This window comes from Osmerus eperlanus, chromosome 22 (assembly GCF_963692335.1).
Source record: "Osmerus eperlanus chromosome 22, fOsmEpe2.1, whole genome shotgun sequence".
Lineage (NCBI taxonomy): Eukaryota > Metazoa > Chordata > Actinopteri > Osmeriformes > Osmeridae > Osmerus > Osmerus eperlanus.
Genome location: NC_085039.1, coordinates 3,167,963 through 3,186,019, shown reverse-complemented (window position 1 = coordinate 3,186,019; position 18,057 = coordinate 3,167,963). Strand labels below are relative to the sequence as shown.

At 43.2% G+C, this 18,057-nt stretch overlaps 1 protein-coding gene across 5 annotated transcripts in view; it reads right to left on the bottom strand.

The window, feature by feature from the left end:
• Positions 1 to 18,057, bottom strand: part of npepps (aminopeptidase puromycin sensitive) — a 208,030-nt gene that overhangs the window by 133,957 nt on the left and 56,016 nt on the right. For all 5 annotated transcript variants that reach the window (XM_062448799.1, XM_062448803.1, XM_062448801.1 and 2 more), the window contains one exon: positions 6,080 to 6,184. In XM_062448799.1, the coding sequence (XP_062304783.1) occupies positions 6,080 to 6,184 (105 nt within the window). The remainder of the gene's footprint in view (positions 1 to 6,079; positions 6,185 to 18,057) is intronic.

The window sequence follows — 18,057 nt, the reverse complement described above, 5'->3', positions numbered from 1 at the left end:
CACACTCTTGGCCTCTTCCCCCCCATATGAATCTGGATATCATCCTGTCCCATGATATGAATTGTGTTTGAGGTATCTCTATTGGTAATGCTTGGAACAAGTATAAAAGTCTGGGTAATACATTAATTCTTATTAATTCAATCCTTGAGCTAAAATCCAATGTTAGGGTGGTCCATCTATGTATATCTTTTGATAATTCTATCATAATTTCCCAATATAGTCCTTATAAATTTCTAGTCACTTCTACCCCTAATTTAGATTCCAATTTAAATTGAATTTTTCCCTGATCTCCTTGGTGCTGTATAATTGATGGTGAGTACTTTGGTTTTAGTAATATATTATCTTGTATCCTGATAGCTGTCCATATGTGTTCAAGAGATCTAGCAATTCAGGCAACTATTCACTAGGCCGCTCAAGGAATGCAATGTTGTCATCTGCGAAGAGGCCGACCTTATGTTCTACACCGCGCATTGTCACCCCTTGGATTCGTCTATTTTCGCGTATGGCTCGGGCCAATGGTTCAATAAAGTATGCGAACAGGGTTGGTGACAAACAGCATCCCTGTCTGGTTGATCTCTGTAGATCGAACTTGTTAGATAGGCTTCCATTTATTTTGATTCTAGCTGTAGGTTGTTGATATAGGGTCCGAATAATCTGTATTGATTTATCGTTGAATCCAAACTTCTCTAACACTGTAACACTGAAGTGTTAGAGGAAGGAAAGTCAAATTTACACTGTCAAACGCCTTTTCGGCATTTACGCTAACCAGAATCGTGTCTCTTTTCTGTTTGTTTGCCTGATCTATAATGTTCAGAGTCCTCCTAATGTTATTGTGCGTCTGTCGCCCGCTCACAAATCCTGTTTGGTCCTCGTCGATCAAATCCTGTGTAAAGGCGTGTAGTCATCTAGCAATAATAGATGTATATAACTTGTAATCCAAATTTAGTAACGATATTGGACGATTATTTCTGCATAATTCCCTATCTTTCCCCGGTTTAGGTATGACTGTTATTATTGCTTCTGTCCATGTTGGTGGTAATTTGCCTTTTTGTAATGTCCAATTAAAATATTTAACTAACAGCGGATACAGTTCGTCTTTGAATGTCTTATACCATTCCGCCGGGTATCCATCACTACCTGGTGATTTCCATTTTTTTTATCTGTTTATTGCCTTGACTACCTCCATTGAAATATCCCTTGTTAGGTTATCGTTCTGTGTCTGTCCCATCTTTGGTAGGTCTAGTGCGTTTAAAAAATACTTACTCTCCTCTCTTTGAGCAGACTCTGGTTGTGTATATAACTCCTCATAATATCTCTGGAATGTTCTTTCTATATCCTCTGGCTCCGTTATCAATTGGTTCGTAAGGGGGTCCCTAATTTTATGGATTTGACTAGTCGCGAGTTGCTTACGGGTCCGTCTCGCCAATAATTTAGTGGCTCTCGGGCCTATCTCATAATAACTTTGCTTATAGAACAGAATCTTCCGTTCTATCTCCTCTGTTAGATGTTTATCTATCTCTAATTTTATGAGTTTAATTTTCTTTTGTAATAATAATAATAATACATTTCATTTCTAACGCACCTTTCATCTGAAAACAGATCTCAAGGTGCTACAGTTAAGTTATAAAACAAGGTAAAACAAGGTAAAACATCAATATAAAATACAATTAGACAATTAAAACTCATAAGATCTGCTAAAAACAAAATGTTTTAGTCCTTTTTTTAAAGTCTCAGTGGTTTGAGGTGCCCTCAGATGGTCGGGGAGGGCATTCCAGATCCGGGGAGCGGTGGAACAGAAAGCCCGGTCACCCATGGTGCCGAGTTTAGTCCTGGGGAGATGGAGGCGGTTTGAATTATTTGAGCGGAGGGATCGTGCTATAGTTGTAGGGGTTAGTAGTTCTTTCAGGTAGGGGGGAGCATTGCCATGAATGCACTGATTGGGTGAGAAGGGAGACCTTGAATTTTATCCTGGCGGAAACAGGAAGCCAGTGGAGTGAATAGAGTATGGGTGTGGTCGTATTTCCGCACTCTCATCAGGATCCTTGCTGCACTGTTTTGGACATACTGCAATCTCTGCAGGCTCTTGTTAGGGATCCCGATGAGAAGTGCGTTGCAGTAATCCAGTCTGGAGGAGATAAAGGCGTGGACCAGTTTTTCGGCATCATCTTTTGTGTGTCCAAGTCAGCCGAATTATGGTAGTCTCTTTCCAATTCTCTGTTTTTTATATTTTTCATATACGTCTCTAATTTCATTTTTTTTTTTGCGCAAGTCCATTCCGAAATAACTCATAACTGCCTTCAATGTGTCCCAAACCATCGTTGGCTCCACCATCTTCATTGTCGTTTCCGTAACATAGTTTTGTATTTCCAATTAGATTTTGTCCTTCCTTTGTCCATGATTCAGTAGACCCACATTCAGTCTCCAATTGGTTATTCTTTTCCGGTTACTGATGCCTATGTCAAGGTACAACGAGTTATGATCAGACATCTGCACCTCCTATATGGCATTCATTAACCCTGTGGACATTTCCTGAATCTACAAACAAATAGTCTATTCTAGAATGTACTTTATGCACTGCCGAATAGTGTGTAAAGTCCTTCTCTAGCGGATGTAGATTCCTCCATATATCGACCAATCCCATCTCCTCCAATAATGTATTTACGTATTTAGATATTTGTATTTTCGATTTTTTGAGGCTCTTTGTGTCCATGTTATAATTTAAAACTACATTGAAATCCCCCCCACAAATTAGAATACCCTCTGTTTCCGCTGCGATAACATCAAATAGCAATCTATTTTTTTTATCACAGTCTGGAGGCGCATACACATTCACCAGAGTAACCTTCACATTGTCAAGCTCCCCTTTCACAATAATATATCTTCCCTCCCCATCTCTCACCTCTTTTCCGTATTCAAATTGTACCTGATTTGATATCATAATCGTCACACCTCTTCTGGGACCTCCCTTAAAGGGGTGATTGATGTTTTTTTGGGGGTATTTCACACTGTTCCTTAAGGTCTCCGAATAGGGTATGTAACATTGGTTGGGCTGAAAATGGCCCGGGTGCTGTTATATGCCCCCTGATACATCCTCTGAAAATTTCCTGGGAAAAAACGCTAGGTTTTCTCCTTTTACGGTATGCTCATGAATTTATAGATGAACTGCGCGCTGATTGGTTGGTTTACAACGAGTGAAGCTGTGGAGCAAAGACGCAACACGGCCAACACTCACTGAAACAACGAAGGTGGAGACTTGAAATAAAAACGTACAAATAAATCTATTGTGTCTACACAACACTGTTTTCAACAGATTGACTAGATATCATTTGAAATGATTACGCTAGTTGTTTCCACTTCTGTTGTCGAAGCAAACTGGATCGACTTAGGTGGGTAGAACGTTACAGCTTAGCAACCAAACTATATCGTGATTCAACTCAGCTTCAGTTAGCTAGATAAAAAATAACCTGCCAAAGATCTGGACAAACATGCATTGTGAATTGTAGATTTACATGTACGGGTTATTTATTCTAATAAAACAGTCAGGAACATGAAATAACGCGTTAGCCCCATTGCCAATAAACTAAATCATCACACATTAGCTTGCTAACGCAAGAGCATAGGTAAACTAGTTTACATGCCTACTCTAGGCATTTTCGCTATCTAGCTGTTCTTGCATTCCTTGCAAATCAGCGTTAATAAAAAGCAGATGAGCTAGAGTCCATGGGCGTATCTAGCCCTGGAGCCCCCCCATAAGTTTCATTAGCCCACCCCAAACATTTTTTATTAAAAAAATCTACTAAAAAGATTTTGATTTTAAATCTAAATTTGTTAATTTCTCTTCCTGAAACCCACTAGAGGACACTATTTCAAAGGATATTTAAAAAAATGTCTTCTGGAGGAACATGGCTTAGCCCCCCCAAAAGTTAGAACCTAGATTCGCCCCTGCTAGAGTCTAGCTAAAATTGACTCGACGGGCATGGTAGATGTTTGTCTATAACGTAGCTCTAGCGTAGAAGATCCCTGTGAAAGCAAACAGGATCGACTTAGGTGGGTAACGTTAGCATTAGCTACAGCTTACCAAACAAACTAACGTGATTCAACTCAGTTTCAGTTAGCTCTAGCTATCTTGCTGAAAAATAGATCTGGACAAACATGCATCTTGAATTGTAGACTTACATGACAACACAGGTTATTTATTTGAATGAAACACAGTCAGGAACAAGAAATAACGTTAGCCCCATTGCCAATAAACTAAATCATCACACATTCTACCGATGCTAGATACAGGCAGGATACGTTAGCATTGCTAGTAACTGTTAGCGACAACATCATACAGCTTGCGGTTGTGATCAACCTAAGGTCGGAACAGCACCTCTTTTCAGCAACAGCTTCATAGCAAATCCTGCTTTACATTGTCCCAGGTTTTTTAAAGTGTCCTCGGTGACATGGTCCGAGTGAATTAATACTTTACCGTCGTACTTAATAGGGATATTCCCATAGATAAACATCAGCCATGCCTGTCTAGTGTCTTGTTCTTTGGGAAGATAGTGAAAAGTGTCAGGATTCCCGGTACAGCCTGGAACACTTCATTTATGGCGCTCCATTTTCAATATCTTGAAAATGTATTAACTTTCTTATTTGTAATTCCTGTGGAAGTACCGAGCAGCACGCAGTTAGCTAAAAAAGTGTTGGAGATCTACGCAACCTCCGTTTATCTTCCTGGACCAGAAAACCAGAGGGCGGGTAAATGTAAATTTTGGGGCGTGACAAAGTTGATGCTGCTAGTTGTGACGTCACAACTTGCACCGTTCAAAAGCTAGCGTTTGCAAGTTGCAGTTTCAAAAAGTGAAATTTTGATAGGAAAGCAGTTTAATGGACTTTGAGGTTCACTGTATGTCTATTTTACACACCAAACTGTCATTTTTCAACTATGACAAGGTAAAATCGGTTTTGCAATCAATCGCCCCTTTAAACAAACTACTGTACTGATTTCTATAACCGTATCTCTTTAGCTTGTCATGTTCTACTTTGTTAAGGTGAGTCTCCTGCAGATATATAATTTGGGCACTGTCCTTCTTCAATTTCGTCATAACCCTGTCTCTCTTCTTGGGGGTATTCAATCCATTGACATTAAGTGACACCAGTCTAACAGTCATACCCATCTAGTCCTAGATCAATAACCCTATTAAGCGACCTGAACAGCAGTAGGTTGAGTAGACAAGGAACATTTAACATTGAGTTGAGAGAGCTCAAAACTACGTGATTGCTCACGCCGACATCATACCGGAAGCCGCAATAGTTGTATTTTTGATCAATATTGTGAGTACATAAACCCATCTCTCCACACTTGGCCATGACGTTATACAAACTACAACAGTGACCTTACAGAACTACAACTCTGCATTCACTGGTCTGACACGCCCCAGAGCGTGGTGCACTGTGGGAAGGCAAGCGACACAAAGCGATTTGCGTCACTGTAGTGGACACGCACCGTTATAGGGTGTCTTGTCATTCCGAAAGTTGTTAAATTAGGCTATGCATCAACATGTAGTTTAACGTCAAGTAAGCCTATAGCCTAGTATTTCCAAACAAAGTACACCTGGCTCTCATTTTTGCAATACTTGGACCGTGTCCTGACAATAAAGAAAAAAACATTACATGTTTTGCAAAGTTAACTGGATCTAATTAGACCATTGAATGTTTATGATGTCCCAATACTTTTGTCTGGGGACAACAACCCGATCTTGTCAGCCAACTATAAAATTATGATAATGTTGGGCTACAATAGACCAACTGTAGTCTAACCCGCAACATGCAGAATGATTGATGGACTAGACAACAAACGCTCTAAGGAAATAATCACAGACAAACAACACAGAGATAAATGACAGATTGACGAATGCACGTTCATTTTCGACTGTGCCTTTGCTCCGTGCAAGAAGCGCCATCTAGCGACCATTACGTGTCAGAAACAACGTCCCTGTCTGAAGACTCATGGGTCATTTGTCAAAGCCGGCTCATCGCTTCTAGTGTTAAACTTAATAGTGGTGTGTGATTGTGTGAGTAAGCCTCTTCTCACCTCATCTCCAATGTAGTTGTGCAGCATACGGATCACGGATGCTCCTTTACTGTAGGATATGGCATCAAAGATTTCATCCACCTCCGATGGATGGCCAACATTTACCTGTGGAAAAAAGATTCCAAGTTCAGATAAGAATGTTTACACTTGCATTAAGTATTTGCATCTGCAGGCAGCAATAAAATGATTGCTGCCTGCAGATTGCTGCTTATTTTAATTTGTTTATGTCACAAAGACGTGAGTCGAGGGCTGGGCAGTATGGCCTAAAATGTTTATCACAGTATAATTCTGAAGCACGGACGGTAACTGTATATATATATAGAATTTTTTTTTTTTTTTTATTATTATCACAGCCTCTCACTACTGCAGCCTCCAAATTGTGAAGGTCATGTAGACTCGAGCGAGCAGTAATCAGCTCAGCGACCAGAAATTCACTGCACGAGCAAATTTAACATATGAGAGCCAGGCACTCGCTCGCAGCTACAACTCTTGGTTGTTGAATTTGTGCGTGAGTATTTATATTTCACGACTTTTGACAAATCTGACGGCATATACAATAAACATTTCACAAATCTAACCAACCTGGCATCATTGCTTGCATGGCTAGACTCTTGCATGCTGAATTTGTATGTTTAATTCTCCATAAACGTTAGAAGTTGTGTCATATAAAACAGTCAGTCCATCAGTGCAATACTGATGGAGGAATGCAGAAGATTTCATGATGTTTGCGTAAATTGATTGCGATATATGCATTCAATTCCATACAGTAATTTTATGCTGTGCCTGGTATGAATGGGGTTGTTACAAATCTTATTTCTGGCAGGCTCTACCGCGGTTAGCACGGTATAGTAAAAATGCATATCATAGGCCAAATTCATACAGGTATATCTATACCGTTGATACCGTCCATCCCTACGCGAGTCTACAACTGTGGAGCATGGAACTGGGGGAAAAAACTGTCATCCACTCTCTCTCCACTTGGAGGATGTGCAACTGGAATAGTGAGAGGATGTCAATCCCTCGTAAAGTCATGACAACAATAGCGTGAGTACAGTAAAGCACTTTCTCCTTGGCTCAGTCAGGCAGTGACAAACAGGGCAGAGGATTACTTTACCGGTGAACTAGAAAAAAGATAGATTTAACTATCTAACACCCGGTACTTTGTAAATGTAAATGTACTTTAATGAAATGCTGCCATACCACAGATTTCTTTGCCATTTTGACTAATAACACCGACAAAGTAGGCTATGGCAGAGTTTGTAGTTCGGCAGCCAATTGTGCTTATTCCGTGTGCAAAATACCAAACCAAAACAAAGCGCAGATTACCGAAAGGGAAAACAGTAACACCTTTTCTTTTAAATTATATATTTTTAGAGTTGCTTTATTTGTCTTAAATAATATAATCTACAATTTCCGTAAAACATTTCGTTAATTCAGCAATGATAACACAAGCGGGAATCAGATCTCACACTGCCATACGGCAGCTCGACTAAAAAATCTTAGTCGACCAAGAGCATATCGACCAGAAAATCGACTAGTCGACTGAGTGGGGACAGCCCTATTAATTACCTAAAATTAGTACTTCGTAATGAATTAAATAACTGTCAACTATATTTACCAAGTACTGTTTTAAAATATTCTTGATTGCATTTTCAGATTTCCATCCATCCATCATCTTCCGCTAATCCGGGGGTCGGGTCGCGGGGGCAGCAACCTAAGCAGGGAGGCCCAGACTTCCCTCTCCCCGGCCACTTCCACCAGCTCTTCCTGGGGGACACCGAGGCGTTCCCAGGACAGCCGAGAGACATAGTCCCTCCAGCGTGTCCTGGGTCTTCCCCGGGGCCTCTTCCCAGTGGGACGTGTCCAGAACACCTCACCAGGGAGGCGTCCAGGAGGCATCCTTATCAGATGCCCGAACCACCTCAACTGGCCTCTCTCGACGCGGAGGAGCAGCGGTTCTACTCTGAGCTCCTCCCGGATGACCGAGCTTCTCACCCTATCTCTAAGGGAGAGCCCGGACACCCTGCGGAGAAAACTCATTTTGGCCGCTTGTATTCGCGATCTCGTTCTTTCGGTCATTACCCACAGTTCGTGACCATAGGTGAGGGTAGAAACGTAGATCGACTGGTAAATAGAGAGGTTCGCCTTTCGACTCAGCTCCTTCACCACGACGGACCGATGCAGAGCCCGCATCACTGCGGACGCCGCACCGATCCGCCTGTCGATCTCACGCTCCATCCTTCCCTCACTCGTGAACCAGACCCCGAGATACTTGAACTCCTCCGCTTGGGACAAGATCTCCTCCCCGACCCGGATATTGCACTCCACCCTTTTCCGGTCGATAACCATTGCCTCAGATTTGGAGGTGCTGATTCCCATCCCAGCCGCTTCGCATTCGGTTGTGAACCGCTCCAGTGAGAGCTGAAGGTCACGGCCCGATGAAGCCAACAGGACCACATCATCTGCAAAAAGCAGCGACCCGATCCTGAGGTCACCAAACCGGACCCCCTCAACGCCCTGGCTGCGCCTAGAAATTCTGTCCATATAAGTTATGAACAGAATCGGTGACAAAGGGCAGCCCTGGCAGAGTCCAACCCTCACCGGGAATAAGTTCGACTTACTACCGGCAATGCGGACCAAACTCTGGCACCGGTCGTACAGGGACCTAACAGCCCCAATCAGGGAGTCCGGTATCCCGTACTCCCGGAGCACCCCCCACATGAACCCCAGAGGGACACGGTCGAATGCCTTTTCCAAATCCACTAAACATGTGTAGACTGGTTGGGCGAACTCCCATGCACCCTCCAGGACCCTGCCGAGGATGTAGAGCTGGTCCACAGTTCCACGGCCAGGACGAAAACCACATTGCTCCTCCTGAATCCGAGGTTCGACAATCCGACGGACCCTCCTCTCCAGAACCCCTGAATAGACTTTCCCAGGGAGGCTGAGGAGTGTGATCCCCCTAAAGTTGCAGCACACCCTCCGGTCCCCCTTTTTAAAGAGGGGAACCACCACCCCGGTCTGCCAGTCCAGAGGCACTGTCCCCGATGTCCACGCGATGTTCCAGAGTCGTGTCAACCAAGACAGCCCTACAACATCCAGAGCCTTAAGGAACTCCGGGCGGACCTCATCCACCCCAGGGGCCCTGCCACCGCGGAGCTTTTCAACCACCTCGGCGACCTCAGCCCCAGAGATAGAAGGGCCCCCCCTGATGTCCCCAGACTCTGCCTCCACGTCGGAAAGCGTGTTGGTGGAATTAAGGAGGTCTTCAAAGTATTCCTTCCACCGATCCAGGACGTCCCCCATCGAGGTCAGCAGAGCACCATCCCCACCATATACAGCGTTGACAGTGAACTGCTTCCCCCTCCTGAGTCGCCGGATGGTGGTCCAGAACCTTTTCGAAGCCGTTCGGAAGTCATTCTCCATGGCCTCGCCGAACTCCTCCCACGCCCGGGTTTTTGCCTCCGCGACCGCCAAAGCCGCATTCTGCTTGGCCTGCCGGTACACATCAGCTGCCTCTGGAGTCCTATCAGCCAATAAAGTCCGATAGGCCTCCTTCTTCAGCTTGAAGCTTCCTCACCTCCGGCGTCCACCACCGAGTCCGAGGGTTACCGCCGCGACATGCACCGACCGCCTTGCGTCCGCAGCTCCGATCAACCGCCTCAACAATGGAGGCCCGGAACATGGCCCATTCGGACTCAATGTCCCCGCCCCCCCCGGGACATGGTCAAAGCTCTCCCGGAGTTGAAGCTCCTTCTGACAGGGGATTCTGCCAGCCGTTCCCAGCAGACCCTCACATTACGTTTGGGCCTGCCAGGACTGACCGGCGTCTTCCCCCACCATCGTAGCCAACTCACCACCAGATGGTGATCAGTTGACAGCTCCGCCCCTCTCCTCACCCGAGTGTCCAAGACATTCGGCCTCAGATCCGACGACACGACTACAAAGTCTATCATCGAACTGAGACCTCGGCTGTCCTGGTGCCAAGTGCACATATGGACACCCTTATGCTTGAACATGGTGTTCATTATGGACAAGCCATGTCTAGCACAGAAGTCCAACAACAAAACACCGCTCGGGTTCAGATCGGGGGGGGCGTTCCTCCCAATAACGCCCCTCCAGGTCTCACTGTCATTGCCCACATGAGCATTGAAGTCCCCCAGGAGGACGAGGGCATCTCCGGGAGGAGATGCCCTCCAGCAGCACCCCCCCCCCAGAGACTCCAAAAAGGGTGGGTACTCTGCGCTGCCGTTTGGTGCGTAAGCACAAACAACAGTGAGGACCCGTCCCCCCACCCGAAGGCGGAGGGAGGCTACCCTCTCGTCCACCGGGGTGAACCCCAACGTACAGGCGCCTAACCGAGGGGAAACAAGTATTCCCACCCCAGCTCGACGCTTCTCACCGAGGGCAACTCCAGAGTGGAAGAGAGTCCAGCCCCTCTCAAGGAGACTGGTTCCGGAGCCGATGCTGTGCGTCGAGGTGAGACCGACTATATCTAGCCGGAACCTCTCTACCTCGCGCACCAGCTCCGGCTCCTTTCCCGCCAGCGAGGTGATGTTCCACGTCCCTAGAGCTAGCTTCTGCAGCCGAGGATCCGGCCGTCGCCCGTCTCACACTGCACCCGACCCCCATGACCCCGCCTGCGGATGGTGAGCCCACTGGAAGGGGGTCCCACGTTGTCTCTTCGGGCTGTGCCCGGCCGGGCCCCATGGGAAAAGGCCCAGCCACCAGGCGCTCGCCATCGAGCCCCACCCCCGGGCCTGGCTCCAGGGGGGGGCCCCGGTGACCCGCTTCCGGGCAGGGTTAACTGGGAACCATTGTTCGTTTTCTTCATGGTAGGTTATTGAGCCACGCTTTGTCTGAGTATTCATTAAAACAGTATTATATGTGTATTTTAAGTATACGTTTTAAAACGTGCTCTGAGCATTCAACACATCAAGTTGGCTTCTGCCCCGCGACCCCCCCCGCCCCCTTCCCGGAATGGTGTAGCCTAACGTTAATAAAAATAAATAAATCAACCTCTTGTCAAGACGCACGCAGCAATAGCATATATAGGATACTCAAATCTGACGTGTTGAAAATGAAGCGGACAATTCGCCATGTCAAACGGAGCATGTGAGTGAGAATGATACGGACATATGAATTTCGACACCAGTGGCTCGAAGAATACCAGTGGTCATAGGTGCCATGCCCACCGTATAAGTAGTATTGCCAAACTTTTTCGCCAGCGCAAGGCGCAACGTGTAGCCTATTGAAAAGTATTGTTTTCGTATCGCTTCAGATTCCTCACTACATAAAATGTGGTTGTCATTACAGTTTACTTTAGTCTTATAAATTAAATAAACCTCATAAGGTCTGCGAAAAAGTAGTACTGCCAGGCAACTGAGGCAATACTTGTTTAAAAGTAGTATTGCCAATACTGACGGCGGCGGCAATGGTTAAGGTACCAAGACGTAGCAATGCACGGTGTGTACTGTAAATTCTGTGGGCATTCAATTGCAGGACTGGTCCCATTTGTAACAGCATCAAAACAATTCAAACACGAAACATTGAGGCTTCACAATGACAGTATGAAGCACGCGAAGTGTAGAGAAGGTAGGGCCTATCCCGTAGCGCAGCAGCACCTCGACTGCATTTCGGCGTTATTTTTCCCTAAGAGTTCAGGAATCTGCTCATCTGTGCCCCCAACCATAGTATGTTGAAATCTAAAATAAATTATCATACTTCATAATGTAGGCCTACTGTATTTTCTATTGCAGTAAATCTATCCCAATCAATGTTAAAGAAAACAAGAAGGCATGTGGTTTAAAAGATGGCAAGTAATTAAAGGTCCCATGGCATGCTGTTTTTGGGTGCTTTTATATAGGCCTTTCAGCCTTGGTGCAGAATTACAGCCACTACGAGCAGTCCCACAATGAGATTTCCTTAGGACGTGCCATTTCTGTGTCTGTAGCTTTAAATGCTATGAGGAGTTAAGAGGCGGGGCTAACTGCCATTGCAAGCCATGATGTCTCTCGAGGAAAAAACAATATTGCGCTTGCACGGTCGTAGCTCATTTTCTCGTTGGTGGGCCAAATTCTCTGTGCGGGCAAAGCAGAGAAAGGGGAGGTAACCTTTCCCCTTATAACGACATAAGGGGAAGATTTTCAGATCAGAGCATTTGAGCTTTAATTCTCAAAGGCGGAGAAAACTACCCAGGCCTTGGTTTACACCTATTGACATTTCTAGCCACTGGGACACCAAAGGCAGGCTAGGGGCAACTCAAAGTACATTTTCATGCCATGGGATCTTTAAAATAGGGCTGCAACAAAAGATTATTTTGATAATCGACTAATCTAACGATTATTAGAACGATTAGTCGACTAATCTATTTTTTTCACTGATTAATCAGTTGGCTTTGAATGATTATTCAGCTTTTGCAATTTGTTAAAACATTAAGTTGTACTTATTCTAACTAATACATAAAACCAGGAAATCACTTCAGCTTTTGAAAAAAATATTTTTGTTGCACTTTGATCCAACTGAACAGGCCAATCTGTTTTTGTCCAATTACTCACTGTTTTTCATTGAACATAACCCTGTTGTCTTTCAAATGAAGCTCTTAATGCTGCTGCCTAATTTAAGAGATTTGTTTACATTCCTAGCTTTATGTCTGTAATGCATGTCTAACTGCTGTCTGTGGACATGTTGCTATGGTGTTAGTATGCGTGAAATACTGCGTAATGCGTTTTTATTAGTGCTGTCAAACGATTAAAATATTTAATCGCGATTAATCGCATTAATGGCATAGTTAACTCGCGATTAATCGCACATTTTTATCTATTCTAAATGTCTAAATGAAAAGTGGATCGGATTGCTTGGTGCAAATATCTGTTTTAATTGAAAACAACATTGCAATCGCCTGGCTTTGACGAGGGGGCGGAGAATTCGCATCAGCTGTGTGCTTGGCCATCAAGTGGTATTTCAGACTGGACGTGCTGCGATGATAGCTCAGTTCACAATGACAAAACACACAGATCACTTTGGTCTTGTCAATGGCACCATTTGGCAACTTTTTAAAAGTAAACTTTCCATTCAGAATCTTATTGGCATCCATTTTGGTGTCTCGCGCTCGCCATCCACTCAAAACGTAACGTTAGCCTACTACTCTTTAGCTGGCTCGCAAGCCCAAACAAGTGAGTGCGGCGTGCCTGTTGTTTTGTTTCTGGTCTAGCTAGATCCGATGTGGTGTTGTAGTTTTTCTAGCGTCAGTAGTTGTTGCAACAGCATGTGAAAAAAACTACAACGTTTGCTAGGCCAAAAAGAACGTTAATCCCGCGATAAAAAAATGTACGCCGTTAAAATGGGTTTGCGTTAACGCCGTTAATAACGCATTAAACTGACAGCACTAGTTTTTATCAACTGGTGTCGCTAACTGGCCATCTTGCTTAGTTCCATCTGGAGCACATTCACTTTTCACCATTTCCATCTCCTCTTGTGCCGGGATGTTTCCTTTTTAAATGTTCCAGCATGCACGTAGTGCTCCCATGGAAAGCAAGTTCTGCCTTGCATGCATTACAGATGACAGTGTTTTCGTGACCTGACTTGTGCTGCTCAGTTTGCACGCTGACATTTTAGCGCTGTTTTCTTCTCTTGGATAGCATACGGGAGGGCTGCATTAGTCTAGCGCTACAGCACCGCACTGGTCAAATCACGTTATTGCAGGCACTTAAAATAGGTCCTATGAGATCAAACGATTTGTCAACAACAGAAATATTTGTTGTAAATTTTTTATTGTCGACATTGTCGATAATTTCAACTAATCGTTGCAGCCCTACTTTAAAGTGCACATCTGTATGCAATACAGGTTCATTATTATTAATTATTATAAGATAAGAAGATGAGATAAGATATACCTTTATTCGTCCCACAATGGGGAAATTCAGGATTATCCAGAGCGGCTTACTATAAATAATTTGTGCGACCAAATCATGTTTTGCGCCAGTAACTGAAAAGGTTAGTAGCGCAAGTGTCACCAGTGGAAAAGATTAGTGTAGAGCCCTGTGCATGTTGAGGCTCTCACCCACTTCAACCCTATCTCTATGGAAGCGTTTTTAAAACTGATAGATTGATCGAAACCCACCAGTTGCCTTATCGACCCCCTTCCTGCCAAACTTTGTAAGGAACTCCTCCCTAATATAGGACCACCCATGCTTCGTATTATTAATGAATCTATCATAGCTGGTGAAGTCCCTGACTATTTTAAACAAGCAATTATGAAGCTCCTACTTAAAAAAAACAAACCTGGATCCCGGATCTCTTAGCAACTACAGGCCAATTTCAAATCTGCCATTTCTCTCAAACATTCTGCAAAAAGTTGTGGTACAACAGCTCACTGAACACCTTTCCTCAAATCAGTTGTATGAACCCCTCCAGTCCGGATTTCGTCCTCACCACAGCACTGAAACTGCATTAGCCAAGGTAGTCAATGAGCTACTATTAGCTCATTGACTGCATCAGCCTCTGATGCAGGCTCTATCTCTGTCCTGGTTCTTTTCGACTTAAGTGCAGCATTTTACACAGTGGATCATCAAAATCTCCTGGAACGTATGGAGAACTATGTTGCGATCTCTGGTACGGCGCTACAGTGGTTTACATCGTATCTATCTGACAGATCACAATATGTCCACTATGACGGCCGCTCATCCAGGAGCTCCAGTGTAAAATATGGAGTACCACAGGGTTCTGTCCTAGGCCCTCTGCTATTTTTTATAATTTTTTTTATATTTTATAATTAGAGGCTCCGGAGTAAATTTTCACTGCTATGCAGATGACACCCAGCTATACATCGCCCTAAAGCCTGGAGAACTACCACATGCTCTAGAAACATGCATTTCTGGGATAATAACTTGGATGACAGCAAATTTCCTGCTTCTCAATTTGGATAAAACAGAGGTGCACATTTTTTTACCTAAAAATATAGAAAGAATTGATCCATTCTCACCCTAGACCTAAACGGCATGAAAGTCTCCCAAAGCCAGCTAGTCAAAAACCTAGGAGTCACAATGGACCCAGACCTCTCGTTTGAGTACCATATTAAGCACATTGCCAAAACTGCCTTTTTCCATCGAAGTAGCATAGCTAAAATTAAAAAAATCCTCTCAAAGGATGATGCTGAAAAACTAATAAATGCATTTGTTACATCCTGATTGGACTACTGCAATGTATTATTCTCTGGCCTCCCTAGCACCTACATAAAACATTTACAACTGGTGCAAAATGCTGCTGCTAGACTACTGACCGGAACAAGAAAATATGACCATATAACATTTACTCTTGCCTCTCTACAATGGCTCCCAATCCAAGCTGATTTCAAAGTCCTACTACTAACCTACAAATCTCTCCATGGATTAGCACGGCCATACCTCTCTGGTATCCTTGCAACCTATCACCCAATAAGGACACTAAGATACCAAGATGCCGGCTATCTGGTGGTTCCCAAAATTAACAAAAAAATTGCTGGAGGCAGGGCGTTCTCATATAGAGCACCTCTTCTCTGGAACAAATGACCTGTCTCAATTAAGGAGGCACCCGAATGTTCAGGTCCACGTCCTTTTCTTAGCTCAATAACTAGCGACTACTAGCAATATATTAAAAACAAATATGCCAGTTAGCATGTAGACACTTATCCCTAAATACTATCAACTGTTGGGTGCAATACACGTTGTGAAAGTTTATGAAAATACTGTTTATAGTTTTTGCTGCTTTGGCTACCTTTCATAGAAGGTCGGGACCACCGGGATACATATCTTAAACGAAAGAGTAGGTTGGTTTCTTCAAAATAAGGTATATTTTATCAATTTTAAAACATAAATGTTGATAAAAATACTGTAGGAATGCATTGAAATCTGAACGTTTTATTGAGATAAAAAGTGGTTTTTCAGCATGTCGGCACCACACTGACACTTCCTGAAAAGCTAGGTAAGGTGAGCAGACGTCAACAGGGAAATTATATATTTTTTTAATCGAAATACATACATTTTGTGTTTGCATTGAGCTCAGCTCTTAAGTGGCGCGAGACAGCATCTTGGGGTTCTAAACAACGTATCTGAACTAGGGATGCACCGATCCGACTTTTTCAGTCCCGATACCGATGCCTGGGCTTTGTGTATCTATCGATACCCGATACCGATCCGATACCGTTGTTGAATTAATAATAAACTGTATACCTCCCACCTTATACCGTCCTTCCACCATGTGGAAGAGACTAAAGGCACCAGACTTTCCTAACTAAACATTACTTTCCTAACTAAGACAAAATAACAGATGTAATGTACTGAATTCTTATTTATTTGTCATTTAAAAACACTTGAGCATTCAAAATTCGAAAATAGAATGTAATGAAACGTATTAAAATAAATAAAATGTAGCAGTAGAAACAAAATAGTGTATTGGTCAAACATACAATAGTAATCAAACAGTTGACTGCGACCAAATAGTCGCATTTTGCGACCAGTTTTTGAGACAGTGCGAGCATTTTTTACAAGGACTCGCGCAAGTGCAATCTACAAATTTGGAATTTATTGGGTGTGCACAACGTCAGCACACGTTAGCAACGACACATATACGACTTTCTAGTAAGACAGGAATTCAGCGAGCCCTCAGCATTAGTACCGTAGCTAAAACTCTCGGAAAGTTGAGGCTATTTTTCGCTAGGTTCCTACGAACATGTCTTAATCTGCCAGACAAATGGGTTTCCCTTCGTTCTTTTGGTGAGCAGTTTCACGAGCCCTTCTTACCCTGCGTCATGGAGCCGAGCAACTAAATACTTATTGTGAGAATGCTGTTAAGCATTCTCACTATTGTTTTCCTGTTTCTCTTTATTATTCCAACTTCTTAGTTCTTCGGCCTTTAACCAGTCCTGCATACTTTCACCGATTCCTACAATCTTGGTATCAAAGCGTTCAGCTCCTTCAGGAGATGTTGGCTATGACTTTTGGTATTTCTCACTTTTATACATTTTTAAATAATAAGGTTTTTGTGCAAATTATTCTCCCATTAAAAGTAATGGTAAATCCTTTCAAATCATTAAAAAGCTTACTCCTCTTTCAAACGTAACTACTTCAGCATACTTTCAGCTAGACACCATTCAACCTTTAAAATGTTCACAAGACATTCAGCTATTCCCAAATGATTCAGCCTTTTCAAATATTCAGCCAATTTTGAATTATGACAGTTTGAAATACATTAAAATGTTTGCTCCTTCTTGATTTTTATGAATGAGCAGCAAGCAGAGTGGCACACTCTACTGCCTGCTCTTTTTCTTATATTCAACTAAATTGTCAAACAAATTCCTCTAACTTTCATATAGTTTAACTTACAGAAAGAAGTTATACCTTAAAATGTAGGAAACATTGTCCTCTTTCAGCCAATGTAACTACTAAAGAGCTCACATTTACAGATTTTCAGCTATGAGCCTTGAAGCGACAGCAGCCTTTCAAATTCTCTCACTAACTTCAATGGAGAGGTGGGTAAAATTTGTCAGAGAAAGCCTAAGGAACAAGATTTTGAAACTGCCGATAGAGTCGTATTTCTGACCACACAGACATAAAGGACATCTCTGGTTTCGGCAGTCTTGGGTCTCGGAAAATATCCTTATTTTTTGGATTGGACGTATAGTTTTACGTCTAGGTTAACTTGTTTGAGGTATGGATGCGAGGTAAATTTATTACTACATTTCTGCAAATTTTTCCCTTTTCTCTACTTATTTAGCATCTTTAGGTGACTTCATTTTATAAGGATTGAAAAAGAATTCAAAATATGAACAGAATTCATCTCCCATCTCCTTCTTTAAACCTTCAACTTTTCTGCTAGGACTTTTCAGCCATTTAATCAATTATGCCTTTTTTCCAGCAAATGTTCACTATTTTCAGCTTTTTTAGCATGGTCAGCTATCCCCATTCAGGTTTTCAGCTTTCTCACTGCTGTTTCGCAGGAAC